Source organism: Leuciscus leuciscus, assembly GCF_965113295.1.
Source record: "Leuciscus leuciscus genome assembly, chromosome: 13".
Classification (NCBI taxonomy): domain Eukaryota; kingdom Metazoa; phylum Chordata; class Actinopteri; order Cypriniformes; family Leuciscidae; genus Leuciscus; species Leuciscus leuciscus.
Genome location: NC_138737.1, coordinates 2,273,028 through 2,300,881, shown reverse-complemented (window position 1 = coordinate 2,300,881; position 27,854 = coordinate 2,273,028). Strand labels below are relative to the sequence as shown.

At 39.8% G+C, this 27,854-nt stretch overlaps 3 protein-coding genes across 12 annotated transcripts in view; all 3 read right to left on the bottom strand.

Annotated features, from left to right (window-relative positions):
- The window catches only part of polb (polymerase (DNA directed), beta), a 95,758-nt gene that overhangs the window by 38,864 nt on the left and 29,040 nt on the right, over positions 1-27,854 (bottom strand). The window lies entirely within an intron of this gene.
- On the bottom strand, positions 121-27,794 carry LOC309513145 (uncharacterized protein). Of its 5 annotated transcripts, XR_014211341.1 has the most exons (5): positions 27,071-27,794; positions 18,979-19,031; positions 900-9,726; positions 690-781; positions 121-346 (listed from the first exon to the last, which is right to left on the bottom strand). XR_014211341.1 is itself a non-coding variant. In XM_082188859.1 (3 exons), exon 3 carries the CDS (start codon positions 9,037-9,039, stop codon positions 5,983-5,985), a length of 3,057 nt encoding a protein of 1,018 aa, XP_082044985.1. In that variant the 5' UTR covers positions 9,040-9,726; positions 18,979-19,031; positions 27,071-27,794; the 3' UTR covers positions 121-5,982. The 5 variants fall into 5 exon arrangements, 1 of the variants encoding a protein (XP_082044985.1); XR_014211340.1 differs by having other exon boundaries at positions 690-9,726; XR_014211343.1 differs by lacking the exons at positions 18,979-19,031; positions 27,071-27,794 and adding exons at positions 10,065-10,156; positions 10,275-10,780 and having other exon boundaries at positions 690-9,726.
- Positions 14,039-18,941, bottom strand: LOC309512487 (uncharacterized protein). The gene is made up of 4 exons (XM_082188100.1): positions 16,738-18,941; positions 16,144-16,309; positions 15,727-15,842; positions 14,039-15,600 (listed from the first exon to the last, which is right to left on the bottom strand). The coding sequence occupies exons 1-4, from the start codon at positions 16,876-16,878 to the stop codon at positions 14,794-14,796; spliced, it is 1,230 nt and encodes a 409-aa protein (XP_082044226.1). The 5' UTR covers positions 16,879-18,941; the 3' UTR covers positions 14,039-14,793.

Below are 27,854 nucleotides of genomic sequence, written 5' to 3'. Positions count from 1 at the left end.
ATTACATGTCTTTATGGTGTTTTTAATAAGTTTTAAGACAAACCATGTGTAACTTCAAGTCGACACCATAGGCCTTTATCACATTTCCTGGTTTCGGAACGTTCGAAATCGCCCAGCAGTGTACTCGCAGTTCCGGTGGTTACACCTTTAGATGAAAACTAGGTCAGTAAACTTAAATAAAATCGCGATATAGACCAGTGTCTGTCAATATTAAACCGCATAAAGACTAATTTGTAGCGGCCCCTTGGATATATTAATCAAGACGCAGATAGTTTCAAACGGGTGTCGATTTATTTCTTCCTCTCAATGAGCACCATGCATCACAAGACCATGAACACCGTGAAAACTACAGAAGAAACAGAAGAAATACAAAATGCTTCTATGTAGCTTCACAAATAATTTGCACATATATTATGTTCGCATATGAATCATGTTTACACACAATAAATCATTTCAACAGATGACCAATATGAAATGAAATATGTTTTTAAGCCTTCATGACAAATGAAATATCACATGCTTCTTTTAAATGAAATACAATATATTGTAATTGTTCACAGAAAGAATATGTTTTATATTGATGAAATGTGCAAAAAACCTCTAAACAAATGAAGTATTGACATTCTCTTTTCCTTAAACAAAATCTCTTTTTGATAATACAAACTCCACACATTTCCTTCATACTGTACCTCATTCCGCTTCTCCAAGGGCGCTAATTCAAAGAGTTTCTGCCATCAGCTACCATGCTCTCTAGCTCGACACACCATCACAGTTCGGAGCTCTTAAAAAATAACATGTACGAGCAATACAAAAATAAATTAAATCACAATGTAAACTCTTTCTTTACAAGATTCAAATGGATGAACACGATAAATAATTATAGTGTTTACAAGTTTTACCGTTCTTCCGACGACGCGTGAGCACCACATTGTGAAGAGAGAGTAGCAGGAAGTTTTTAGCGTCACAAAAAACTTTCCGAAGAAGAAGAACGGCGCTTTTCAAAATAAAAGCCTGAACAGACAAGGTGACAGTGTCGAACTATAATGTCTTTTTAACATATAAAAATAAAATATTATATATTTTATAAACTGTGTAGGAAAATATTAATGCGATTTATAAGACATTTACACTCCCACCAAATCCTAGTACAATGAATGAACAAATATACAAAGAATAAGTGAATTGTGCAGGATTTCTTGACTTTAAGAAATGAATAGCCTTAAGTTAAGCTATCAGAGGTGTAACACAGAGCAGTTTGTGCAGTGTTATCAATCGCTTTCTTCTAGTCAGTTCTCTAGGAGGAGCACCAATTTTTTGACTGGTCTCTCAATAACTGAGGGCTTGGAGGGAGGATCTTGTTTTTTATGAGGTTTCCTCTCCCCAACTTGCACTTTAACTCGACGAACCAAGCCATCACTACTTTGAACAGTCTCAATCACTCGTCCAAGTTGCCACTGATTTCTTGGGAGGTTGTCGTCTTTAATAATGACAATGTCATTCACTTGGAGGTTGCGTTGAGGTGAGTGCCATTTCTGTCTCAAGGATATGTTCAGCAGATACTCCTTTTTCCAGCGGCTCCAAAACTGTTCGATGAGATACTGAACTCTTCTCCACCTCTTTGTCGCATACAGGTCCTCCTTGACAAATACTCCAGGAGGAGGAAGAGCAACTTTAGATTTCATCATAATGAGGTGATTCGGTGTTATAGGCTCCAGTGCCTGTGGATCATTGATTCCATCCACTGTTAACGGGCGGCTATTAACAATAGCCATGGCCTCATATAGCAGTGTTCTGAGGGAGGCGTCATCAAGTCGACCTGGGCACTGTGCAAAGGTGGCATTCAGCACATTTCGAACAGTTCTGATCTGGCGTTCCCAGACACCACCTGCAGGACTGTCAGAGGGAGCATTGAAGACAAATTCGCACTGCTTCTCAGTCAGGAAGATTTCCAGTAGCTTAGTATCACACTGTTTAAGTGCTTCCTTGAGCTCATTCCTGGCGCCAACAAAATTAGAGCCTTGGTCACAGCGAAGTTGTTGAACAGCTCCTCTCAGGCTGATGAAGCATCTCAATGAGTTGATGAATGAGTCTGTTGACAAATCTTCGAGCATTTCAATATGAACAGCTCTAGAGTACAGACATGTGAAAATTAAGCCGTATCTTTTGTATTCTTTGCGGGCTCTCTTTACAATGAAAGGACCGAAACAGTCCATGCCGCTGTGCGTGAAAGGTGCTGAGGCTTCGACGCGTTCTGCGGGAAGCTCGGCCATTTGTTGTCTTTCTGTCGGCCGTCGCAGTTTTCTGCAAAGCACACAAGTGTGTATAAGCTTGGCAACCAACTTGCTCCCACCAATTACCCAGAATCCATTGGCCCGAAGCTCCATTAAAGTCTGGCTTCGACCCTGATGGCATGTTTTAGCATGGAAATGAGACACAATCAGCTTGGTGATGTGGCTGCTATTCGGTAGGATGACTGGGTGCTTGACTTTGTGACAGAGCGATGACTCTTTCAATCTCCCACCAACACAGAGAAGTCCTTCAGACCAGATAGGGTCGAGACGGAAAAGAGAGCTTGAGTTTGGAAGGTCTTTTTTACCCTGAAGCATCTTATCTCCTGGGGGAAAGCTTGCTGCTGTACGATCTTAATCACTTCTTCTGCAGCCTTCTCGCGCTCCTTAACAGTCACATACTCACTGTGTTGTTTCTGTTTAGACCCCAGCCTCTTGATTCTTGCCACCACCTTAATAATTGTTGTCCAGGAGGAAAACTGACTCAAACGCCTGAGGATGTCATTGCAGTTTTTGACTTCTGTTGCAAACACCTGAATTGTCTTGACTTCAGGATCACCAATGAGTAATTCTGATGGAGCGCTGGGTGTTAGAAGTAACTTACTCTCCCAGAGAAACTTCGGTCCTCGCAGCCAGTTTGTTGAATGAATGTCTGAAGCACAAAGACCTCGGGAAGCGTGATCTGCCGGGTTTTCTGCGGTGTCCACATAGTGCCACTGACTGGGATCACTGTTATCCCTTATCAGCTGAACACAGTTTGCAACAAATATGTGGAACCTACGGGCATCATTGTTAATATACCCAAGCACAACTTGTGAGTCTGTCCAGAAAACCTCTTCATCAATCTTTGTCAAGTTCACTTTTTAACATGAAACTGACTTTCGTAGAAACCACAGCTGCTGCGAGTTCTAATTTTGGGATACTTGTGACCTTTGAGGGTGCAACTCTTGCTTTCGCCAGAACGAGACTGCAATGGACTTCATCCTTGTCATTTTTTAACCTGAGGTAAGAACATGCACCGTATCCCACGCAGCTGGCATCCGAAAAATGGTGCAACTCTACTCTGACAATGTTATGGAAGTCATGTGGGTGGTAACATCTCGGAATTGAAACCTCTCTCAACCTCTGAAGCCCATTTATCCACTCCTCCCACCGTGGCCTCATATCTTCTGGGAGTGGATCATCCCATCCGATGCCTCTGTGACACAGCTCTTGAAGTATACGCTTTCCAGTTAGGCTGAATGGAGCGATGAATCCAAGAGGGTCATAAAGAGAGGCAATGACAGAAAGGCAACCACGCCGGGTTGAAGGCTGATCTTTCAAGCTGCTGCTAAAACTGAAAGTATCAGTTTCAATCGACCATTGAATGCCGAGTGCACCAGGGATGGAAATTAACTTTTTTGTCCACCGGCCACTGTGGCTGGTGGATTTCAAAATCTACCAGCCACTCAATGTTTTTACCAGCCACTTTCTTGTTTTTAACCGACAATGTGTAACTGCATGTGAAAATTAATACTACAAGATCTACAATACTTAAGCAGTTTATTTAATCTCAAGTCTCAATGAAATACTGACATTTTCTCTTTCTCTCTTATATATATTTCTCTTTTTTACCTGGATGTGGCATTTGAATGATTCGTGGTCTTTTATGGCTTCCAGTTTTAGGTTTTTAGTCCCAACTGTCGGTACACGATCCGTTCCACCTGCACGATCCGTTTCACGCATGCGTAGTAGACGCAGTAGAAAACGCACATGCGCAAATGATAATTCTGTTTTGCGACGATTTACGACACTGCACGATCTGTTCCACGTAGTTCTTTCTTCATGTAAGTGCAGATTGTCTAGGCAGAAATGCATATTATGTTCCTTATTGTCTTCTGTAAACAACATTGAAGGGATCATTTTCCTCATTTAGATTATATAGACCCATACCATACTAATACAAAATTACTCAACTTAAAAGTTAACTAATATTAGCAGCTTTTAATAATAAAAAAACGACACAAACCGTCTTTGACAATACTACTGACCTCAGACCAAAACACGGCAAGTTAAGCCTAATACCATACAGCAGTGAATCGCAAAGGAGAGTAGCCTATGGAGGAAACTGATCATGTATGTTAATGTAACAACTCACAACTCCTTTATTATTTTTGGATTGGCAACCACGTAAACACATCGTAATGCATAGCGTAAGCTACATTTAAAAGCATCAAAATAGACCCGCTGTGAAATGTTAAACACAATACAACGTTACACAAATATGCCGCAAGTTGTGCCATCGCATGCGTGGTTCCGATAGTGTAGGAAAACCGTGACGTTTTCTACTACGTAATTACGCGCATGCGTGTACGGATCGTGCAGGTGGAACGGATCGTGTACCGACACCTACAATGAAACTAGGGCTGGGCGATATGGACCAAAAGTCATATCCCGATTATTTAGGCTGAATATCGATATACGATATATATCCCGATATTTTTTCCACAAAGTGAGAGCAAATGTTCAGTCAAAGCTAAATATGACATGTCACAAGTAGTTTTATTGAAACCGGCTATTTCCACACACACAAGTACTGTCCCCCTTTACTTAACATCAATTGTAAGAATATGACTAGTAAAGACTAGTACTAATAAATAAACATTAGGCCTATGCTAAAGCTATTAAATAGCAGTTCCAAACTAGTTTTTGTTAATACAATGTTGGTATGAGCCACTAGAGTCATTTAAAAATATAAAAAAATAACACAAAGAAAAATAAAGTGGCATTTTGGGGTTAATATGGAAACGACAGTTACCATGGTGAATACACAATATTAACAATAACTGTTAATGAACCATGGAAACTGCTCCTGGTGAATAGTATGGAAATCATCCCTGCATTACTTTTATTTTGTGTAATTTACAACGTAACGGCGTTGCATGCTCGTAGTTTATTTTGCACTTTATATACAGTGAGGCGATACACAGCGCGCGCCGCCACATTTGCGCGTGCATTTGAAGAGTGTTCGCTATGAGAACAGGATAACGGCTGACGTGACAGGACAAGAAAGTCCGTTTTTCTGAGGTGAAAGACTTTATTTCAGCGTACACTTATGTCCTCTAAAAGTGTCCGCCGTCTGTGTGAAACAGTATATTTTTATTTACCCGCCACGGTGGCCGGTAGGTGAAGCGAATTTACCCGCCACAACACAAAATCACCCGCATTTGGCTGGTGGCGGGTGCTAATTTCCATCCCTGGAGTGCACGCTCTGATAGGGTTGGATCCAGTCCTAGAGGTTTGATGGTTGCTGCTCTTTCTGTGGGATCTAAGCAGGCGAGGGCTGCTTCCTCATTTGAGTTGAATTTATGGAGGCGTAGACCTCCTCTTTTGCACAACTCCTGTGACTCAATGATCAGTTTCTGGGCTTCCTCGACTGATGGGACGCTGACTAGCCCGTCATCAACATAAAAGTTTTTCTCCACAAATGTTGATGCTAGTGGATAGGTAGCTTTGTGTTGCCGTGCGAGATGTTTTAAGCCAAAGTTGGCACATCCTGGAGACGAGGCGGCTCCGAAGAGATGAACTGCCATCCTGTATTCCTGTGGTTCCTTCTCCAAATCTCCACCTTTCCACCAGAGGAATTTCAGATAATTCCGGGATTCAGGAGTGACGAAGAAATGATAAAACATTCTTTCGATATCACAGATGATCGCTACGGCCTGAAGCGGCAGAGAACTCCTACCAGAGGATTGATAAGATCAGGCCCAGTTAGCAGAGTGTCGTTTAGAGAAACACCATGGAATTTGGCTGAACAGTCGAATACGACTCTCAGCTTGTTTGGTTTTCTGGGATGAAAGATGCCGTGATGCGGAAGGTACCACTCAGTCTCTCCTGCAAATGTTGTAGGGGCAGGCTCTGCATCACCCTTGTTAATTGTTTCTTCCATGAATGTTTTGTATTGATCATAATATTGTTTATTGGTCTTTAACTTCTTCTTAAGACACTGCAGGCGAACTGTGGCTAGCCTCTTGTTGTTTGGTAGGTTGGGTGGACTGTTGCCCTTGAAAGGGAGGGGCATCTCATAATGTCCGTCTTTCTTCTGTGTGATGTTGTCACTGAGGAACTGTATGAAATGAACATCGTTCTGGGACACATATTTATCTTCATAAGTTCTCTCGATAAAGTCTGATTCTAGGGCTTTTAGAACATCTGTCGTCGATGGAATTGGCAGTTCCTTTACTGTGAGCCGATGCACAAAGCTCTGACTTCCTTGTCTGTCTAGGTGAGGATTTGATGAGCCTATGATACTCCATCCTAGTTTTGATCTCTGTGCAAACGGTTGATTTCTGTCTCCAATGATAACCTCAAGAGGAGCTAGTGCTGCTGGACAGTCATAGCCAATCAAGAGCCCTACATCACAGTCTTGAAGGGGTGGTAGCTTATCTGCCAAATGTCTGAGATGAGGCCAGAGTAAAGCTGTTTCCTTCGTTGGGACGTAAGACTTGTCCACCGGGATAAAGTCACGGCTGTAGGCTTGCTGTAATTGGATGTGGTTCTTAGAGTGCAGTCCTCGTACTTGTAGACCATGGACGTTCTTGCTAGATATGATTGTATCAATAGCCGTCATAGTACTTAATTTTAATTTTACTGGTTGGGCATCAACATTCAGCTTGTCAAGTACATCTTCTAAGACAAACGTTGAGTCACTCTGTGTGTCCAGTATTGCGTACGTAAGTACTTCTCTGTGTGGCTCTTGTATTGAAGACACAAGGACTGGGACGATACTTGAGGTAGCAGAAGCACGTTGTGTTGATGCATGGGATACAACCTTGTGCATTTCCAAGCTTGCATGGTTTTCTGTGGAAGTGGAGCTATTCGTTGTTGCTTCCACAGGTCTTTGTTTCCTGTCATCGCGCAAGCAGGTTGGGTGACGACGGCTGCATATGTTGCATGTGTGTCGTCTCTTACAATCTTTGGTCATGTGACCCTTCCTCAAGCACCCAAAGCAGAGCCGATTTTCACAGATGAATGCCTTTTTATCTTCACCACTCTTTGCTGCGAAGGTGGGACACTTGGTGATGTTATGAGCTTCACTTTTACAGACAGAGCACAGTGATTTTGGTTTACTGCTGTTTGTTTCTTGTTTCTCCTGAGTGAAATTCTTAGTTTGTGTATTTGTGTTGAGAGCTTTGGCTCTCTTTGGTGATCTTTCATCTGTGGCCTTGAAGTTCATCAACAATGGAGAAGCAATAGGGTTACAGGCTATCCGTGCCTCTTTGCTCAGGAACTTTGTGAAGCATGCAAGATCTGGATAGCTTCCGGATGAGTCAAGTTCCTCTACAACAATTCGACTCCACTTGCGCACAATCCATTCCGGTAGTTTTTTTAGCAACTTGTGGTTTTCCTCACAATCGTTAAGGATAGCTAGTCCTTTGACATGGGGAATCGCCTCAGTGCAGCCTTGGAGGAAGTCAGCAAACTCTTGTAGTGCAAGTGGGTCGTTTGTGTTGATCTTTGGCCATCTCATGAGCTTATCTCGGAAAGCCTTTTGTATGATGAACGGGTTCCCATATCTGTCTTGTAAGACTTTCCATGCTCCATTGTATGCGCTTTCCGAATCTCGATAAAAGAAACCTTCTACAGCTTTGCGCGCCTCTCCAGCAAGATAATTTTTTAGATAAAACATCTTCTCACTTGGTGGGAGGGGTTTTCTGTCAATAAGAGCTATGAATGACATCTTCCAATCTGTAAACTGTAAAGGGTCACCACGGAACATGGTTGGTTCAGGGACAGGCAAGCGGTTCATGCTTACCGAGCTGGCGATTGCTTGGGCTAGACTGACAGACTCCTGGGACATTGTCACCTCCGGAGCAATTTGGTGAGGTTGGAATGATGCAGCATCAGGATTTAATCGAGGTTCAGTTTCCTTTCTGTAGCAAGCAGAGTTAGTTGTGTCATTAATCACCTCATCATGGTTCTCAAACCCTTCAAAATCGTCATATGCTCTCACACGAGCTGCTGCTATGGCAACATCTTTTGCTGCTTGTAACTGCTGCAATTTGGTTCTCTCTTGTTCCAACTGTTGTTGCATTTCCACCTCTTTTTGTTTCATTTCTACTAACATTTTTGCCTCTTTAAGTTTCCATTCACCTTCTAACTTCTGAAGATGTGCTTGCTGAGCTTGGATTTCTTTCATGGCTTTTGATTGTTCCAGCTTAGCCGCAAGCTCGGCCTGTGCATCTACTCTACTGCTGTGGGTACTGGCTGAGCTGGAGTGGTTGCTCAGTCTCTCCGGTGACTCCACTGAGCTCACCGTTTCAGTTTTAGTGTGGCCAAAGACAGACCCATATTCATCTTTGTTTAATGTTTCTCTTACCCTTTCCTTCTCAAGTTGATCATTATAATCTTGGTTAACGGTCTCTAGACGAATACTTATGAGGTCACAAATGTCTTTTGTTAGCGTAACACAGGCATCCATTTTCTTTACAATCTCTGGTGTGGTGTTACTGTTACGAAGTATAGGTTCATACTGCTTGCTTACGTCATCACGCTTTGCTTGAATGTCTTGCTGTAATTCAATAAGGTCTTCTGATGAACAGAGGGTTTTTAATTTTGTCCTAGTCTCCCTTGCTACAAGCTTCCAAGAATCATAGGACTTGTTAAATGCTTTCTCACGTTTTCTGGTGTCTTGGTCATGCATCTCTTTGCCTTTCTCTGTTAGCTTTCTTTCACGTGAGCTAGACCTGCATGGGGTGTCTTTAAGTGACATCTTGTTTGTTTGTGCTGCTGCTTTAAGTCGAGTGTAGCCTTTGATTGTCCACCGCCCAAATTTTCACTTGTAAGCTGTAGTTATCTTTTACCACAGAGTAATGTTTATGCTGAGCATTAACAGATTATGGGCATCTAAAGGATTTTTAGCTTAAAACAGTAGTAGCAACAAAAAACTCCCTTTCTACCTTTTCATAAATAGACATTACCCAAGCGCCTGAGCTAGTTTCTTGAAATAATCACCAGTTTTAGAAGCGTTAGGAACTGAGAATTAGCTTGCAAGATATTTTGACCTTATAATACCATATTATTATTTAAGTCACTTCAGTTATGCTGCAAGGATGTGTGTAGAAATTGTCCCTTTTTAGCTTTTTTGCTCCTTGGCATCCAGTGTCTCTTTTTGCAGCTTTAGCTGTACCTTAAGCATGCTGTCCATTTTAAGTCTTGCCTGGGTGCATGAGTTGGATGCAAGCGAAGTAAACTGGATGGTATTAGGTTGGTGGATGGACCTCAGATGTGATGGCGTCAGCTTCTCACCGGGGACGGCAGGGCTGGTGCAGCGATGAGTTTTCACTGTAGCGGCCCCTTGGATATATTAATCAAGACGCAGATAGTTTCAAACGAGTGTCGATTTATTTCTTCCTCTCAATGAGCACCATGCATCACAAGACCATGAACACCGTGAAAACTACAGAAGAAACAGAAGAAATACAAAATGCTTCTATGTAGCTTCACAAATAATTTGCACATATATTATGTTCGCATATGAATCATGTTTACACACAATAAATCATTTCAACAGATGACCAATATGAAATGAAATATGTTTTTAAGCCTTCATGACAAATGAAATATCACATGCTTCTTTTAAATGAAATACAATATATTGTAATTGTTCACAGAAAGAATATGTTTTATATTGATGAAATGCGCAAAAAACCTCTAAACAAATGAAGTATTGACATTCTCTTTTCCTTAAACAAAATCTCTTTTTGATAATACAAACTCCACACATTTCCTTCATACCTCATTCCGCTTCTCCAAGGGCGCTAATTCAAAGAGTTTCTGCCATCAGCTACCATGCTCTCTAGCTCGACACACCATCACAGTTCGGAGCTCTTAAAAAATAACATGTACGAGCAATACAAAAATAAATTAAATCACAATGTAAACTCTTTCTTTACAAGATTCAAATGGATGAACACGATAAATAATTATAGTGTTTACAAGTTTTACCGTTCTTCCGACGACGCGTGAGCACCACATTGTGAAGAGAGAGTAGCAGGAAGTTTTTAGCGTCACAAAAAACTTTCCGAAGAAGAAGAACGGCGCTTTTCAAAATAAAAGCCTGAACAGACAAGGTGACAGTGTCGAACTATAATGTCTTTTTAACATATAAAAATAAAATATTATATATTTTATAAACTGTGTAGGAAAATATTAATGCGATTTATAAGACATTTACATAATTAAATAGGAATCATGCATGTTCTGTGTGTCTCTGTGAATGAATGGCACAGACGCACTGTTTCATTTACCACACACACACTGAGGCACGCATGACGCTCGCGATGTTTTCATATATGAGGACATTAATGCACTTCATCAACACAGCCGCTCTGAGAGTCACTTCAGCAGCATTTCAGCTTCATTTGAGAAAAACTACCTTGAGAGACTCAAAGGTCTACACGGCAACCCGTCAAAATAAAAGTTTGGTTTAACCTTTGAAGATAGTTTTGCTTAAATCATTACATTTTAAATAACTGGTTATAACAATTTAATTAAACCATTAAAATGGAATCAAGAAAACAACAAGAAACTTGGGAGATGCGAGAGCGAAGTAGTCCAGTGATAATTAACAGGCAGCCTCTAGGCAGCCATGGTGAACGCAATAACCGGAAGATGCAGTACACTGCTTCAGTTATTTTTCGCGGCTACTTCCGGCATTCTATTGTGTTGCGATAAAGGCCCATTGCTGAGTATTTTCTCCTTAAAACTGCAGTGAACCAAAGACAGTCTCAAAAACACGGTGTGAAATCGCTGGTGTTTCTGACGTTACAAACTACCTTGTAACCAATCAGATCAACATGTGATCGTCAACCAGTGGATCTCTGAGCTGAGTGAGTGAGTGGAGGCGGGGCTCATTTGCATATTCATAGAACCGTGTATACTAAATGAGGGGCAACAGGGGTACTTTAAAATCAGACTGAGGTCCCATGAAGGCACCCTAACAGTCTGAGCAGCTTTAAGAAAGCGAGTGATTAGAATATGGGACCCTAATTGTTGATCATTTACCTTTACAAGCTGTGCAGAAATTTGCAGCCACATATATCTTTAGGGTAGAGGGTGCCTTACATAATACTATTGGCACAAGGCAGTGCTCTGGAACCAACCCTCTTGGTGTACACCAATCAGTGAAAAGCTTCCACCTACAAGCATAGATATTCCTGGTGGAAGGTGCTCTCCAATTCAGGATTGTGTTTTGCACCTTTATATCACAAGACCTCAACAGTACTTCTGGCTCCTCAACAGCCAGACAGCTATAGCCGATCTGGGCTTGGGTGCCAAATCTGCCTCTGCAGTTGAAGGAGAAGGTCCGGTCTCCTGGGTAGGCTCCAGGGCTCCCCATTGAGAAGCCTGCATAACATTGGGAACCATAGTCTCCATGGGCAATTCGGTGCCACTAGGTGCATCCTGTGGTGCCCCTGAAGTATCCTGTTGACAGTTGGGAGAATTAGGGGGGTCGAGGGAAAGGCATAGAGTAGAAGATCTGGCCAGGTTTGCTGTGCCACTGGACCAATTTATACTTCTGTGTTGAACTCACGCCGTAGCTACGTCGTAGGCTGTGTGTAGCATGCGTAGCCAACGGTGTACCCTGAAGTGCACTTCACAAAAATGTAACAACGCGTCAATTCTACGCGTACCGCAAGCGCTGTGATTGGTCTGCAAGAACCCCTCCCTCGGTTTTCACATGCTCCCTCTGCATGTGTAATTGCACGTCAACACAGACAACGATGCAGAAGTATAAATGAAAACCGACGCGTAGTCTACAGCATAGAGGATACGGCGTAGGTCCAACGCAAGTATAAATCCAAGTATAAATCAGCCTTTAGTTGTTCCATACGGCCACAACAGTAACGTTACTGAAGCCCGAGCGAGAACACTCTTGGTACACTAATCCTATAATGGTTTTTGACCAGAAGAACAAGATTGTTTTTTAGTGCGAATGCCTCAGCTCACTGTTGATAGAAGTACCAAGTACCTGTAATGGCCGGTTCAGATTACACGTTTTTAGCCCGATTTTGCCACGATCCGTTTGACTTAGAGTGTCGTGGGAATTCGTATACGACAACGGGCGTCGGGACGCAAGATTCGATCGTTTCATCTCGTATAGTGTGTCATAGCGGGCGACAGCCTACGTTGCGTCTGCGATGCTTCACGACACAACGACAAAAAGACTAGCATGTTTAATTTTTTTTCCGGTCCTCCACGACGGGTTATATCACGTGTGACATTGACCAATAGGAGCACAGACGCATTTCCATACACAGCTTTCAAAAATGCCGAAACGAAATAGAGACGATGGTGTTGCTAAGTGGAATTATGAAATGGAGGAAAGGTTCGTGGAGCTGTGGCAACAGTACTCCTGCCTGTATGATGTTTCATCGAGAGAGTACCATGACAGAATTAAAAAAGAAAAATGCCGGCGAAAAATAGCAGAAGTAGCCTACTTCAGCAACCCGGTGAGTAACTGACTGGAATTAGCATTAAGCTAACTAATCATTCATTAAATTGTACTTCGCTATAGAGAAACTTGTTTGTGTGAGTGTGATTATGTATGTGTGTTACGAGTGAGAATGCGTGAGTGTGTGTGAATGAGCGAGCGAGCGAGAGTGTGTGTGAATGAGCGAGAGAGTGTGTGTGAATGAGCGAGCGAGCGAGAGTGTGTGTGTGAATGAGTGAGAGAGTGTGTGTGAATGAGCGAGCGAGCGAGAGTGTGTGTGAATGAGTGAGCGAGTGTGTGTGAATGAGCGAGCGAGAGAGTGTGTGTGAATGAGTGAGTTTATGTGTGTGTATTATGTGAGTGAGTTTAAGTGTGTGTGTGTGTGTGTGTGTGTGTGTGTGTGTGTGTGTGTGTGTGTGTGTGTGTGTGTGTGTGTGTGTGTGTGTGTGATTTTACATGTGCTAGATTAGTAATCTGATTTCTTTCCTACAGCCGGTGAGGTCCAAATAAAAGCTGCTTCCCTCCGAACACAGTATGGGAAAGTCCTCCGGTTAAAACCAAGTGGCAGCGGTGACAAAGAATTAACTTCCAGACAGAAGTGGATTTTAAAAAATCTCCAGTTTCTACAACCTTTTGTTGTCCAACGTATGTCTCAGTCTACACTGAATGTAAGTTTTGGCTAAAGGTTGTTACAGTACTTTCCAACTTTTACATACAATTTGTGAGCTTTCTATACAAACATGTATTGTGCCATTACTTATGCCTGATATTTTTTTTTAAATGTAAAAAAAAATGTATCATAGTTGGATGACTTGGAACAGAGCATCACAGATGAGGGTGGTGAAGATCAGGAGACAGAGGAGGATGTGTCTGAGTCATCCACCTCCCACCTCACATCTGGACCATCAACTTCACAAACCTCACTTGAAGCCTCATCATCCTACCAGCATCATCAGGTTTCAATCACTAATCCTGAAAGAGCACATAAGTCCAAACAAAAGTTACGGGAAAAATCATTTGATGAAGTTGAAATGGAGAAAGTAACTATTTTAAAAAAATTATCTGAAACACTGGTAGATGCTGGAAAGGATGTTGATCAAACATTTGGCAAACAGGTAGTGACTGAGATTAAGCAGATTAAAGACCCACTGACCAAAATGATACTGCGTCGCAACATCCTTATGATGTTGTATGATGCGCATGAAAATGAGGCCAGATTAGACCCAGACACCCAGCGAGTGTTACGCCCCCAAACAACTTGGCAGGGACACCAATTTTAACCAACCCTACCAAAATACACCCAGTCATGTAACACCTCCAGTGAGCTACCTCAGGGCAGTAGAAGAGGCATATGACCAGGACATAAATGGGGTGTAAGTATTGATTGGTAAGTAAGTGATGGTGCAGTCACATTGTATCTTAAAAGCTTTTTTTTTTTTTTTTACACTTTGAAAGTGGTTGATGTTTAATCTGTTCTGTAATATTTGCACATTTTAAAAGGGTTAATTTTTGTGAGTAATTGTCCCTTTGTTCAAAATGTAAGACGTTTGAAATGAGTCAAGACAAGTCTTATTTGATTTCAATAAAAAAAATTTACTAAAGAAAATGCATCTTGTGTATTTTTTTAAACGTATTTCATATTAATTTTAACCATTACAAATTCAAAAATGTTTAATGACACATATAATTAAGCCTTTAAAGGGTTAGTGTTATGTAAATATTAGTATAATATACAACCAAAACAAAGGTTGAAAACTTTAGTAAAACTTTAGTAAAATGTTAAGGGTTAGTTCACCCAAAAATGTGATTCTGTCATTAATTACTCTCCCTCATGTCGTTCCAGACCCACAAGCCCCTTTGTCATCTTCGGAACACAAATTAAGATATTCAAAAATATCTTAATTTGTATTCCGAAGATGAATAAAGATTTTACAGGTTTGGAACAACATGAGGGAGAGTAATTAATGGCAGAATCACATTTTAATCACAAAATGGTTAATATGAAAAGATTTAATCAGTTGGTGTCCATGTTTAAATCATATTTTCCTGCCAGGAAACAGATCCAGCTGGTGAAAGAAAATATGCTTTTAAACTGTCTCTCTGATTTTTGGCGACGGTCGTGGCATTCCGTGCACTGCTTGCTTCCACAGAGGGGAGTTCTCCATCCCTTCTCCAAGCTCCAGGAACCATGTTGTGATTGGCATCTTCCACATCTGCAAAGGTTGAAGGCAGGTACACATCAGATGCCTTCTTCCTCAGGAAGTTGTGCAGACAGAGTGCAGCCAGTGTAACTGTTGTTACTTTCTCAGGCTCCAGTGCAATGTTGGAAAGAAAGACACGGAGTCTATTGGCTAAAATTCCAAACGCGTTTTCTACTGTACGCCTTGCCCTTGATAGCCTGTAGTTAAATATTCGCTGCCCATGGTCCAGATTTCGGAAGGGGTATGGCTTCATCAGATCGATTCGGAGAGGGAAAGCTTCATCACCAACAAATGCATAGGGTGAAGATATGTTGCTCCCTGGTAGTGGCTCTGGGGGTGGGACATTTAGCAGATGTCTGTCCATGGCAGCTCGGAGGTCTGACTGGCCAAATATTCCTCCATCTGACACTCTTCCTTGTACGCCAACATTGGCATAAATAAATTTGTAATCTGCGTCGACTACTGCCATGAGTACAACTGAAAATCTAGACTTGTAGTTGTGATATGTACTTCCAGAGTTTGCAGGTGGTTGGATATAGATGTGCTTTCCATCTATAGCTCCTAAGCAATTAGGAAACTGCCATTTGGTTTCAAATCCCATAGCCACCTCTCTCCACTCTGCCTCTGTTGTAGGAGTCTGAAAAAAATAAACACCATATATAATTAATACATGTAATGTTCTCTCATTTTTACAGAGGTTATACTTAATGTGTAAACCCACTGTCTTGAAATGTACGTCTGTTATTTACATCAAATGACTTACCTTTAAATTATCCTCTTTTAAGACGCCATACAAGGCTTGACAAGTCTCCATTACTATCTCACTGATAGTACTACGGCCGATCCGGTACTGGAAGCTAAGAGATCTAAACGTCTCTCCTGTGGAAGGAAGCATGTATAAGGTTTATAATGTACCATGGCCTGGATTTACAGACACAGCAAGATTAAGCACAAATTAGGCATTAAATGAGATGGAGCATTTAAGTAGCTTTTATAAACTTTCCCTAAAAACATTATCTTTATCTTAAAAAATGTCACTGACATATTTTAAGATAAGTCAGTGCAAATTACTTTTAGTTTAAACAGCTCAAACTTGCATTTTAGTCTGGGACTACCGGACTAGATTAAATTTTGTCAGTGAAACCAGGGTCATAACATTTTTTTTAAATGTACTTTTTACCGGTAGCAAGGAATCGTAGGGTAAGTGACAGCCTCATTCTTGCACTGATTGCTTTTCTCAGTTTTGTGTCCCTTCTTTGGATAAATGGTGTAACTTTGCCAAGCAAGTAGCTGAAATCCTCCACATCCATCCTAAGCAGATCACGAAAACCCTTCCTGTCACTGTCCTTCAGTGTAAAAAACAAGAACAAAAAAAAAAACTTCAGGCTTTTTTTTCAGGGTTTTAGCCCATAGCAATGTTTAACTTATAAAACCTTCACATAATGAAAAAAAAAAAAAAGCCATAGAAATGGTATTGTAATTTTTATAATTGATAGTCTATAGAGCATGGCATGGTGTTATGAATCGATCAAAGGCATTAAACTGTTTTTTTTATTATTGTTAAAGGCTTAATTACCCATGTGACTGCATAACAATAAATGGTTACTTCTGAACATTAGAAGTATTTAATTAAATTGGTGAAAAAATAATTGTTTTAACAGTCTGTTTTTGAAATATCTTATCGTTGTGGCAAGCTAGCAACATTTATATTACTTTTACTACTGGCTAAAAGTACAAATATAGGCCTAACGTTATATAAAAAAACATATTTTACCTCAAGTTCTCTTTGAAGGATTGACAGTCCATACTGTCCTCTTCGTGCAATCCAGGAACGTGTCCATTGTCGGGTTTTCTTTCTTTTTTTATCTTTTTCTGAAAACAAGACAGCCAATAGGAAAATCGCCGCTTCATCCATTGTTTACGTTCGTTTCCGGAAGTCAGGCGCTACTAGTTTCGCCTTCACGCGCGTCTTCAAAGACGACACGCGATGACTGGTCTGGAAGAAACGTGTAGTCTGACATGGTTCTTGTCCACGACACGACACGATTTTAGGAGTCAAAATCGTGTAATCTGACTATCGCATAAGATAAAAAAAACATGTAATCTGAACCGGCCATAACGGTCACCATCACTCATTATCACATTCACCTGTGTCTCATTATCTTGTTAGTTTCAGCCTATTTATTCCATGTTCTCTCATTTACTCTCTGTGAAGTTTTTTTTTAGTGTCACACTGCAATTCTGAGCATTCTCCCGGTTTTCATGTCTCTTGGTCTTGGATTTCTTGCCCTGTTCCCTGGATTACTCTTTTGCCTGTGACCCCTGCCTGTTTTGTGTGTTTGTTTGCAGTGTTGGGGGTAACGAGTTACAAAGTAACGGATTACAGTAACGATATTACTTTTTTGGGTAACGAAATAAAGTAACGCATTACACTAAAAATATCGGTAACTACACTACTTTACTAAACTATAGGAACGCGCTTTCCTGCGTTACTCAAGCCGTGCTTGCCTGCGTGTAAAGCTCTGATCTGTTTAAGTGGTGCGTGCATGCCTGTGTGTGTGTGTGCTTGCACCGTTGTCATAGAGATCGATTTGAGTGACGTAGCTGCTGGTGCGAAGGGGAGTGGGAAATGGAGACGGAGACAGGGGGGTTTCGGCCAGTGGCGATATTCACATTACTTTCAGTTTATTGCTCGAAAGGACAAAAATATTCGCGTGAAATGCACTCTATGCCCAGGCAGCAAGTACTGGCCATCGGGACTACCGGGAGATTCCCAGTGGGCTGACGTGCCTTTTGGGCCAACATCTCATACTTTTTTTCTTTTTCTGTTTTTTGTCGCAATGAATGTGCAGAGAAATAGCGTGAAAAATAGACACAGGCCCTTCAAGCAGACGCTGTAAAAATGTGTCAAAATGTTTTCTGCAGCAGCAGGACCTTCATCAGCTCCAGTGGCTGATGATGAGGATAGTGAGGAGGATAAGGACAGAGATGAGAAAGTGTAGAGCCTGCGGTAAGCAGAACTAACAGTTACTTTCAAAACACTTATAGGCTTTGTCATGAGTGTAGGAACCCATTACCCAGTAACGCATTATTTCCACATCTGCATAGTTGACGATTACCGTAATTTACTATCAATTTAATGAGACGCGTTTGTAAACCATGTTTTCCGCCAAAATAAAAGCTTGATGCAGTTTCCGTCAAAATAAAAGATCATGTGATTATATCTCTTTCAAGTATAGAAATTAGTACAAAACTAATTGTGAAAGTTTCCTTTATTTTTCAGTGCATTTGTTTTACAATATATGTCTATTAGTGTGCTATTATTATTATGGCCAAAATGCCTGGGCCGATTTTTTTTTTGTCCCAGTCCAGCCCTGATTATGTGTCTACCACTGTGGACATTTGTCCTTTATCCTGTTGTTTGTTGATTTTACAGTGAGGCATATTTCTTTGTGCAGACATGGATATTGTTCTTTCATATGGTTTTACATGCCATTTTGTATAGGCTACATTTATAAACACTATGCGGACAGGCTAAGTGATGATAGGACTATGATGTTTGTCCGTATCTACAGGGTAAATTAAGAAATGGGAAAGTAAAGTAATAAGTAGTGAAGGTACTTTTCAAATGCAGTAACTAGTAAAGTAATCTCATTACAATTTACAGAAGTAACTAGTAACTAGTATCTAATTACTTTTTTTGAGTAACTACCCCAACACTGTTTGTTTGTATGGACTGCCTGCCTGTGTTTTGACCCATTGCCTGTACTTTGGATTACGCCTTTGGATTGCCCATAATAAAAGCTGCATTTGGATCTCACCTTCGAGTCTCGGAGCAGTTCATGACAGTACCAGTACAGAACATCAAACGAGAACAGCGGAAGCGCAAAACACTTGTTATATGATGCAGCTGAGAAATATATTTATATATGCCTATATAAAAATATAAAATAAAATAAAAAAGCAGTTATGTAAAAGCTATGTGTAATGCTATGCTATCTTTAATGCTACTTACCCAAATAGAATGCTCAATATCAAACAAACAGCTGTGCGAGGCATTCTGCCGATCTGTAACGAAAAAAACATTATATGGTTATACCCGGAGTGAACACACACAGTTCATGATAATTAATCAATATATGACTTTCCACGGAGCGAAACCACTCTCGGAAGCCACTAATACATGTTTCATAAACTAACAAATCTCTTGAGTCTTTAGGTTCGAGTCGTTCGTTCATCACCTGACAGCAACATAGGCCGGGGTTTTCAAACCCATTGAATGTGGTAATAAAGAGTTGGTTAATGCTTTAAACTTTATCTGAATGATGGGGAAAACACTTTGATAAAGCAAAGATATTTGTTTACAGTGGATCTAATCTTCAGAAAATATTATAGCATATAATACAAAAAAATCCCATATTATTGACTTTTCTATTACTACTTTTGGATCAGCTGTAGCCTGTTATTTATTTTTCTCTAATGATACATCCCCTTGTTATATGATTTATGTCCTTTGTGTTCATTTAATTACTGAATAAAAATAGTTAACCATTCAGTAGGCTATAGAAAATAGAAAAAAGCCGTTGTGTTTACAACTGTAACGTAAATGCCTGGTGTTGTTATTTAGTCTCTCACGATAGATCCCCTTTCCTTTTGCTTCCTCCTTCTCCATTTATTCCCAAGAAACTGCTCCATATCGCAAAATGCAAACAAATATCAAGCTGCTCTTTCTCTCTCTGTCGCTATTTCTCTCTTTCTCGCTGTCGGAAGTAACCATGGCCCGAATAGAGAGCCTAAGTCCCTCCCCTCCGCTTCCGGCTCATGGGACCTTATGTCGGAAAAAATATGTATGGTAGTCAATGGCGAGAGACAACTTATCTTTTTATTCCGTCTGAACTGTGCCCTGAATTACACATATGATGTTTGTCAATTTAAAAGATAATTATGAAAGTCAAGAAAGTCGTAGTTTGTCATAAAACAGAAGAGTAACATTTAGCTTTATGTGAAAATCGCTCCATGAACTACATCTCTCGCCTCGCACTATGTACGAATGTGTGCAGTCTGGTACCAAACACTCAGGCATGACGGCGTAACGTTACCATTATAACATAAGACTATAGAAAAAAATGACAGACGTTAGTTTCAGTAAAGTTAGCTCCATTCATTGAGAGAAAAGGTATGACGTCACATGTGCGCCTTTTGGGTTTGTAGTCTTTGTAATTACATATTTTCACAGTCTTATACCTCAACAGTTTACATCAAACTGCGACTTTTTTTTTACTTTAAAATGTATCTTTTAAATAGACAAACATCATATGTGTAATTCAGGGCACTATTCAAACGAGATCAAAATATTTGTTGTCTCTCGCCATTGACTTCCATACAATATTTTTCCGAATTAAGGTCCCATGGTGGTCCACCGGAAGGGGAGGGACTTAGGCTCTCTATAGAGCTGGTAAGTCCCGCCCATCCGTAAAACCCCAAGTGGACCTCTAGGTTGAAAAATCGTCAATGCAAGTGAATGTGAGAAAATAATTATTTTCTGGTCCCGTTTGAATTGTGACATGAATGTGAACATATGTTGTCTGTGAATTTTTTATATAATTTTTCATGTTACAAGTTTGACAGTATATTGTATGATTCTTTAGCTAGCAGTTGTGGAAAAGACATAACGAGAAAGACTACATGTCACCTATGTGACGTCACCCCATAACACATTTTCCCTCCACTTGTGCTAATGCTGCGATAATCTATGGAGACAGATCGAGATGCCTGTGTGTTTTGTACCCAAATGTCACCATTCAAACCAAATGGGCTGTTCTTTCTTCAGATTCCCATCTGATGTAAAAACTAGGTTGTAGTCCACAAAGTGCTCTCACACAAAGTCTAACCGTATCAAACTTCTAACCCGCTAAATTGTAGCATTCTTCACACGAAAAATTATATAAAAAATTCACAGACAACATTTGTTCATACATTCATGGCAAAATTCAAACGGGACCAGAAAATAATTATTTTCTCACATTCACTTCCATTGAAGATTTTTCAACCTAGCGGTCCAGTGGGGTTAGCGGAAGGGGCGGGACTTACCAGCTCTATTGCAACGCTGAGTGAAAACGTGAAAACATTGTGACGTAACTCCTCAATCGTCAAGCTGTGACTTTTTTTCTTTTTTTGTCAAGCTGTGACTTGACTGCTCACATTATATGATATGCGTGATAAACCCCTGTGCTGGGTTGCGTCGTCAAAAGCATTAGCGATATCAAGCATGATATTTACAGGGTGGCCGCGGGTCCTTAAAAAGTCTTAAAATGTCTTAAATAAAGTTTTCCTAAAAGGCCTTAAAAAGTATTAAAATGTCTTAAAATCAGATTCGATAGGTCTTAAATATTTCTGGTCATGTTACCGCAAAAATGTCTCCAGTCTGACGGACCTAATGTCCGTCAAATAAGCAGTGAAGCATCGAATCGCCAGAATGTTGAGTTTTTTTATTTATAACATGTTAACGGTTTTTCCTGCATAGAGAATTATGAGGCGGGCGCCTCCGTCAAATTTCGTGCCGCCTCCGGCTCTCGACAATAACAAATAACTATGGGAATCACCGAAAACGTGAGGATGATTCTGTTTTATTTCATTTAATGTAAGTGGCGATTGATAGCCTAAGTTGATTATAATATAGGCCTACCTAATGTACTGATGGTAACAATGTTGCGCTGTTGGGGCTCGCGCAGTTATTTATAACATAGTTAACAAACAATATATAGCCTAGGCTACACGCGACCAGAGAGCTGTTTTCCTGAATGCCATCAAGATTGAAACCGAGACTGATTTCATAACAGTTCAATAAACAAATAGTTAAAATTAAGTCACTTACATTTTAGACGCAATGACTGTTTTTGTTCTGTTTCAGCAGCGAAAATAGTTCCAAACAAAGATCACCGCAGAACCACAGTGCATCTCACAGCAACACTTGTTGCATTACTGAATGATTCAGCGTTTTGAACGAATCGGTTGAGCCAAAGATTAAATTACCCATTCATAAACTGCCTCATTCTGAAAAAATCAGCCGTTTGAACGAATCGTTTGAATGAATGACTCAATGACTCGCTCATTAAGACGGTCGCCTGCCGCCTCCTACTGGCGGTTTAGTTTCATAAAGTATCATTCTTTTCAACATTCCTTATTTGTATATTCAAAAATATTTAAAATAATCTAATTTAATACAGTTATAATTTTTCAATGTAAATTATTTAATTTGATTGGTAACAGCCTAGTGTCTTATTATTTTAATTGAATATATTAATCAAATTTAAGAATTTGAAATGAAAGATGGAGCATACATTTAATCAAATTAGGGGGAAAATGCCCTTTATAAAAGGTACAAAAAATGTGTGTTTTCAAACAGTGATGTAATGAAATATTGACAATTTAAGTTTGAAGGGAGTAAAGCCTCTGTTTAGGCTATTAAGGAAATGTAATTTTGCCAAAAGAAGAACTTTTATTTTAAATAAATGTTCATTTTAAATCAGCCTACTTCAGTGTGATATGTTATCATATTATCATGCTTAACACTAAGAATTTGAATAATGGTACGCGAGCTACCACCAGGGGGTGCGCGAGAGGAAAAATGTAATGGCGGTCTGTTTTTTTAAGTGGGATTTTTCCACACAATAAAAAAAAACATGAACAGTAAACATTTCCTTTGTAAATTCCTTTTCCTTTTATTTTAAATAAAAAAAACCCTATAATTTATTAGTTTTTGATTAAACAAATACAAAAGAAATGCACAACGACACACCTAAAGTCGCTCACGCACTCATATGAGACGCGCGCACACACAAACTCTCCACGCACATACTTATGAAACGCGAGCACACACACACAAACTCGAGTCGCGCACATACTAGCGTTGCCACCCGTCCCGGTTTTCCAGGGATTGTTCTCTTTTTTGAGCGACAGTCCCGGAAAATTTATATTATTTCCCGGGACACGAATTGTCCCGTTTTTTTGTTAAAAAGTACTTCTAAAGTAGAATTTCCTGGTTTCAAATTAAAGCAGCACTCAGTAGCTTCGGGATTTCTTCGCTGTATTCTCGCTTTTTGCTCGCAGGTTTCTCTATAGAGCTCCCCCCACAGCTTCGGAATAGATATTTGACAACACTGTTGTAATTACTCGTTGGTGATTCTCAGACACCAGAGGCTATAGATCAACGACATCAAAGCAGATGGGACATTCTTTAAAACGTCTTCTTCATTCGGGTTCGGACAGCGTGAGGGAGCGCAATAATGACAGCATTTTAGCAGATTTCTTTTGGCCGTAAATTGTTTACATCGCGAGACCTGATATCACGCGATACTTCCTGACGCGGCAGCCGGCGGCCCGCCGGCTCAAAGTTGCAAGTGCGTATTTTCCGCTCACGGGCACCAGGGGGGTGCGAAACGACCACCATTCAACCCGAAATAAGTAATATAACCATTCCAATGACTCCGAAGCTGTTCAGTTAAGGTAAAAAAAGTTACTTAGTTCACCTTTAAACCGTTTCCTTCTACTGTTACTGTGTTTTCTTCATGGTTGTGTACATCCAATCCTGTGTCAGTGGATTGGCCAATGCCAGGCGTTTACTTTTATTTGATTGGAAGCTCAACTTATCGCTTATCGCCTAGCAACTGCCTGTGCTGTCGGTCGGTCGCACGCATCCACACACATCCAGGATGAAACGGTGTGAGTTCAGTTACTAGCTAGCTTTTTTAAAACTTTCTATTTACTCAGTTTTGTGAAATGGGGGGAGAGACGGACGAGGAGGATAACACAACAAAATCGGATGAGCCACCAGTGTCAAAGAAAAAACTATTTACAACCTACAACTCAGACTGAGCGAAAAGAGAAAACTTTTCTGAATGGGTAAGGCCCACCCAAGGAGACCCGTTCTTCGCTACCTGTGTTTTGTGTCCTGCCAAAATTTCAGATAAATATGAATAAAAAACAGCGCTGGAAAATCATGCAAAAACAAAGAAGCACCAGAGTTTTGCATTAAGCAAACGCAAAAATCTAGCCATTGCAACGTTTATGACAAAAAACAAAACAAAAACAAATTTCATCTGAGTGTCCCGGTTTTTCACAAATCAAAGGTGGCAACCCTAGCACATACACATACTCAGTGTGACCCGAGCACACACACAAACTCTCCGCGCACATACTTGAGACGCGAGCACACACACATAATACCCTAAAGTTGTGGAAAAGTCGATCAAAAGTGTGGCTACATTTCTCCAGGCTCGATGCCAACAGCGCGCGATGCAGTATTTGCGGTAAAATAATTGCTGCAAAGACCGGTACCACGACAGATATGATGAAGCCCTTGACAGTGCACGGAGTAAACATAATAGCAGAAAGATGCTCCGCCTATGGCAAGCTATCCGGCTATCGGAATTGACTATCCGGAATTAACATTGTAGATATCAACAATGTCTTTCTGACTATTCGTAATTACATTTTGGATAGTTGGAATTGTCATTCAAGATATCTGTAACGTAATTGTGACTAGTCGAAACGACAGATAGAGATATCTGTAATTCAGTTTTGACTAGGCAAAACTGAATTACAGATATCTGCAATGACCTCATTGAAAACGACATTCAACTCGTCACACATCTTAAATGACAATTGCAGATATCTGTAATTCAGTTTTGACTAGGCAGAATGAAAGTTAAAGATATCTCAAACGTCATTATGACTAGTGCAAATTATTGTGCATGACGTTGCTCTATTTTAGATATAGATTTCCCCTCCCCGCCATAATCAAAGAAAAAGTGGGTTCATTTCCTTATTTCTATGAATGGAAGAAGAGAAAAGCAGTCATGGCGTTGGCTGTAATCGAAAAATAACACCAGAAAATGTTTTTATAGGCCTACTATACAAATAAAAAAAAGATATACAATATTTTATATACAAAAAAAAAAAAAAAATGTTGCAATGCTATGTTTATGATCATGCTTAAAATTACGTAGGTTATTGTTGCATTAAGATTTATGCGTGAAAGAGATTCACACTAATTCACTTTAATAAAGATGCTGACATGCATGCTATTCTTGCCATGGAAGTACAATAACATTAACTTCCTTAGATGAGAAAAAAAAGTTCTTAGTTCAGATTAGTTCTTATTTTTTATTTTATTTTTTCAATTTGAAACAGTATCTAACAGCATTAAAAAGACGATTAAAAACTCTGGTTGCTCCGACATGGTGCTAATCAGTGCTAATTACAAGTTAACAGTTACAGGTGCTATGTGATTTGATGATTTGAACAACACGCTCTGCTCCCGCCTAAAGTGTGATGCGGGCCTAATTTGTATACAGATATCTGCAACGTCATTTCGCCTAGTCAAAACTCTAATTCAAGATATCTGTAATTACATTTTGACAAGGCAGAATGAAAGTTACAGATATCTCAAATTTCAGATATCTCTAATCAAAATTCATTTCAAGATATCTATAACTTGATAATAGATATCAATTAAATTATGACTATCCCTAACTCCAGTTTGAGATATCTACAACACCATTTTGACTAGTCATAACTCCAGTTACAGATATCTACAACGTAATTTCGCCTAGTCAAAACTTAATTTAAGATATCTGAAAAGGAACATGTAGATATCTTGAATTGAGGTGAATTAAAGATATCTTTAACTGGAGTTATGACTAGTCAGAATCAAATTGAAGATATCTCAAACTAGAATAACAGATATCTACAATTCAATTGCAGATATCCGTAATTCACATAGTGGATATCTGCAACTGAATTGTAGATATCTGTAATGATAAACCCCATACAAATGAATGGCAAAAGTGACGTCATTTGTCCTAGGAAGAATGTCTTTGTGGATATCTGAAATGACAATTATGGATAGGAAGAATGTAGTTGCGGATATCTGAAATGTTCTTTTTGACTAGGCAAAACTGAATTACAGATATCTGCAACACATATCCAGTCTAGCTTTTAAATGTTAAAATGGCTTGCCATATCCGCCTTCGACTGGTAAATGAAGATATACCTTGTTGATCACTCTGATAGTGTTTATATTGCAATAATGACCAACTAAATGTACACTGCCGTTCAAACATGTGTTGGTTAGTCCGATTTTTTTTTCAGTAAGGATACATTAAAGTGATCAAAAGTGACCTTAAAACATGTCACATGTGTAATGTTACAAAATATTTAGGCTGAAAATAACCGTGCTTTCTGTTACTGAGCCTGTGTCTGTCACTCGTCCTCTTAAAAGTGGAAGCTTGTGCACGCTTTGTTGCATTATATTGAAACTTTGTTGATGTTGTTATTGTCATGCGTGTTCTGGTTATTTGCTCATGATTAAACATGAGTCTTTATATGGCGATAAAACAAAGCTTTGTTGCGTTATTTTTTTTGAAGTGGGGATTGGGGGTGCGCCAACCCGGTTGGGACATAGAAGGGGGTGCGCAGGAAAAAAAGTTTGGGAACCGCTGCCCTAGAGGTACCAAGCTCCACCCACAAAAATAATGTGGGAAACACATAAGGCTATATGATGATCTACAAAAAATACAAATTTAATGATCTTATTATTAAAATAGGCTACATTATTAGGATTTTACCACCTCCGCCTCATTTTGAGCCAGGAAAAACCCATAACATGACAGGAGCTATTTTGCTGAATATTCTCACGATTGCAAATGTTACATTGATTTTAGTTCAATAAACAAGTAATGAATATTAAATTATTTCAATTACTTAGGTTAGCCTAAATATTACATAGCCTATACGCATGTAATATAATGTGTATTTCTATCACAGGTTTGGTCTTAAATTTCATTCAAAGTGGCATTAAAAAGGTCTTAAAAAGTCTTAAATTTAACTTGTTTATATCTGTAGACACCCCGTATTTAGCATTTCCAATTTTTAGTCAGTCATTTATTTGTTTAAAAAGAATTTATCTCTCGTTGTCTCTGAGAGAATATGCGCCGAAATCTCATCAGTTTTTACTTTCACTTTCTGTGAATAAGGCCTAGTGAATAATTGACTGGATTTTGAGACTTTTTCACCAGCATAACTCTCGCTCAAAGTTTGCACATTACCTGTGTGATATCCACTGACTCGCCTTCAGGATTTTCAGCAAAGCTTTGATTATGTTGATAGGGCTTAGAAAATAAACAAATATCAACAAATTTAGCCGCGTTTCCACCGCAGGAACTTTCCCCAGGAACTAGGAACTTACACCGCAGGAACCCCAAGTGTTGAGATGAACAGGAAAAGGGGGCGGAGTTGAAGAGTGAGTCTCTTGGTGTATCGGCTGTACGAAGGGGAGAACCTCGGTCGGGCGTCTGCGTTTATGGTGTCCAGTAAATGGTACCAGCAGTGACGAGCTTACAGAAACTTGCTTTCATAATAGTGAGTAGTGATCCAACACAGGTTTTGCGGCAACGTAAGTAACGCAAGTCTTTTTGGAGGTTCATGCATGCCTAGGTGTTGTTGATAGTAAATTCATTGAACCGCTTAACACGGCTCATTGTTCGTTTGTTTGTAGCTCGGTCTGGCGTCTGCGTTTATGGTGTCCAGTAATCAGAATCAGAAAGAGCTTTATTGCCAAGTGTGCTTGCACCCACAAGGAATTTGTCTTGGTACTGAAGCTTCCAGTGCACATATACAAATACAAATACAAATACAACAAGAAACATGGTAATACAAATTCTAAGAATAAAATATATTTAAAAAAAATTAAATAGTATAAAAGTAAAAAAGTAGGGTCACAGTTGGGTTTAGTCCGAATAAACATTTACAGATTATGAACATATTTACAGTATTTTGAGCAGTATGAATAATATAAATATAAATATCACCTGAGTTAGAGAATATTACACT

Excerpts from the sequence above, each read along its gene's own strand:
- LOC309512487 (XM_082188100.1), bottom strand. The coding sequence starts at position 16,878 with ATGGATGAAGCGGCGATTTTCCTATTGGCTGTCTTGTTTTCAGAAAAA. Across the intron at positions 16,310-16,737 it reads TCCTTCAAAGAGAACTTGAG|GACAGTGACAGGAAGGGTTT; the intron begins GTAAAATATGTT and ends TTTACACTGAAG. Across the intron at positions 15,843-16,143 it reads CCTACGATTCCTTGCTACCG|GAGAGACGTTTAGATCTCTT; the intron begins GTAAAAAGTACA and ends TTCCTTCCACAG.
- LOC309513145 (XM_082188859.1), bottom strand. The coding sequence starts at position 9,039 with ATGTCACTTAAAGACACCCCATGCAGGTCTAGCTCACGTGAAAGAAAG.